General features: G+C 54.9%; 1 protein-coding gene across 1 annotated transcript in view; it reads right to left on the bottom strand.

Annotated features, from left to right (window-relative positions):
• PGLS (6-phosphogluconolactonase) overlaps positions 1-1950 on the bottom strand; it is a 15721-nt gene that overhangs the window by 3205 nt on the left and 10566 nt on the right. Inside the window, exon 3 of the mRNA XM_011925904.1 lies at positions 343-450. Coding sequence (XP_011781294.1) covers positions 343-450 — 108 coding nt within the window. The remainder of the gene's footprint in view (positions 1-342; positions 451-1950) is intronic.

Below are 1950 nucleotides of genomic sequence, written 5' to 3'. Positions count from 1 at the left end.
CTCAAAAAAAAAAAAAAAACAAAACAACAACAACAAAGAATGAATGAAATACAAGTAGCTGTAACACAGGAAACTGTGCTGAACCTAGCCTGTGATCAAAGCCATACCCATCATATTTCACCAAGATGTGAGGACCCAGGCCTGTTACCTGGGCAGCAGAGGCTGGGTGGCCTTCAGGCTTCCCAGGGCAGGGCTGTGGCCTTGAAGAGGGGATGCCTCAAAGGGATCTGCCAGTTATCCCTGGGGCAGTTCCTGCTGGTGACAATCAGAAGGCCGCTCTGTTGCCCGGGGTGTGGCCACTTCGTGGATGTGATTCCCTTGCAGCCGCTCCTTGGGGCTCACCTGTCTCAGCTTCTTGGCGTAGTCCTCAGCCGCCTCCTCCACAGGCAGCTCAGGGTTAATGGTGATCACCTGGCTTTCTGGGATCGGCAATCTGGAGAGAAGATGCGTCTGCAGCCAACAGAGGGACAGTGTCACCAACAGTAACATGACCACCTGGATCCTCCAGGGAGGCTATGACATTACTGTCGTAACACTCATTTACAGATGGGGAGACTGAGGCATGGGGAGGCTGGCACATTTGTGCAAGGTCCTTCAGTTGGTGAGTGATACTTTGGTTGGTGAGTCACCTCTGGGATGCTGGAAGCCAGGATCCTAGGCCATGGGTGATGCTGCCTCTCAGGGAACAGGAGGTTCAAGGGCAAGAGGGAGCCCTGCTGCTCTTGGGGGGCTGGAGAGGAGGGAGGCTCTCCTGGGTGAATCGAGATCATAGTGGTTCCTGCTGGGGCCAGCATTACAGGAGTCTTTCAATTCCGTTGTATTTGGGGGGTTTCCTGGCCACAGCCTGCACGCGTCCAGCCAGCCCATTGTCCTGTTTCAAAGCCTCCAGGGTCCCACGGCCCTTGGGATAAAACTCAGCCCCCACCGCCCTCCATGGAGAAGGGTGACCTTCTTCATCCCCACCCTCCCTCCTGACGCTGCCTGGGAAACTCCTATACATCCCTCAGGCCACTTCCTCCGAGCAGCCACCCCCGCCTGCACCTGCCCCACTATAGGGAGTGGGGACCAGGTTTGCCCAGGCCCAGCACTTGTGGACAACGCACAGTAGATGCCCTGGCCTGTGAATGGTGGAGGAGTTGGCAGCAGATTTAACTCAAAAGCGCTTGGAGTCAGGCCTCCTGCAAGGAGAAAGCTGCAGCCCTATCCCGCTGAGATGCACCCGGGGGGTCCTCATCTGCTCTGAGATGGCTTCCGTGTCTCGGTGCCTCACTGTTGTGCAGAGTCTAGCTCAGTGAGCTGAGGCAATGCTAAGGTGAGCCACAAAGTAAACGCAGGGGCTGACTGCCTTGAATGCTGAGGAGTATGAGCTCCACATTGAGGGCACTGGGGAGCCAAGGAGGGTGTGTGAGCTGGGGAGGGACGCAATCGTATCCATAGTTGGAAAGACCACTCTGCTTTGTCCAAGTTCCCTGTGTTAGTCTATGCAGGCTGCTATCACAAAACACCATAAACCTGAGGCTTATGAACACCAGAAAATGGCCAGGCATGGTGGTTCACGGCTGTAATCCCAGCACTTTGGGAGGCTGAGGTGGGACAATCAGTTGAGCCCAGGAGTTTGAGACCAGCCTGGGCAGCATAGTGAGACTTCATATTTACTTAAAAAATTAGCAGCCTCAAGCGGTGGCTAATGCCTGTAATCGCAGCATTTTGGGAGGCCAAGGCGGGCGGATCACCTGAGGTCAGGGAGTTCGAGACCAGCCTGACCAACATGGAGAAACCCTGTCTCTACTAAAAATACAAAATTAGCTGGGCATGGTGGTGAATGCCTGCAATCCCAGCTACTTGGGAGGTTGAAGCAGGAGAATCACTTGAACCCAGGAGGCAGAGGTTGCGGTGAGCTGAGATCACGCTATTGCACTCCAGCCTGGGCAATAAGGGCAAAACCCCGAC

Source organism: Colobus angolensis, unplaced genomic scaffold (assembly GCF_000951035.1).
Source record: "Colobus angolensis palliatus isolate OR3802 unplaced genomic scaffold, Cang.pa_1.0 Scaffold66, whole genome shotgun sequence".
In the NCBI taxonomy this organism is placed as follows: Eukaryota; Metazoa; Chordata; class Mammalia; order Primates; family Cercopithecidae; genus Colobus; species Colobus angolensis.
This window is presented reverse-complemented; position numbering and strand designations above follow the sequence as displayed.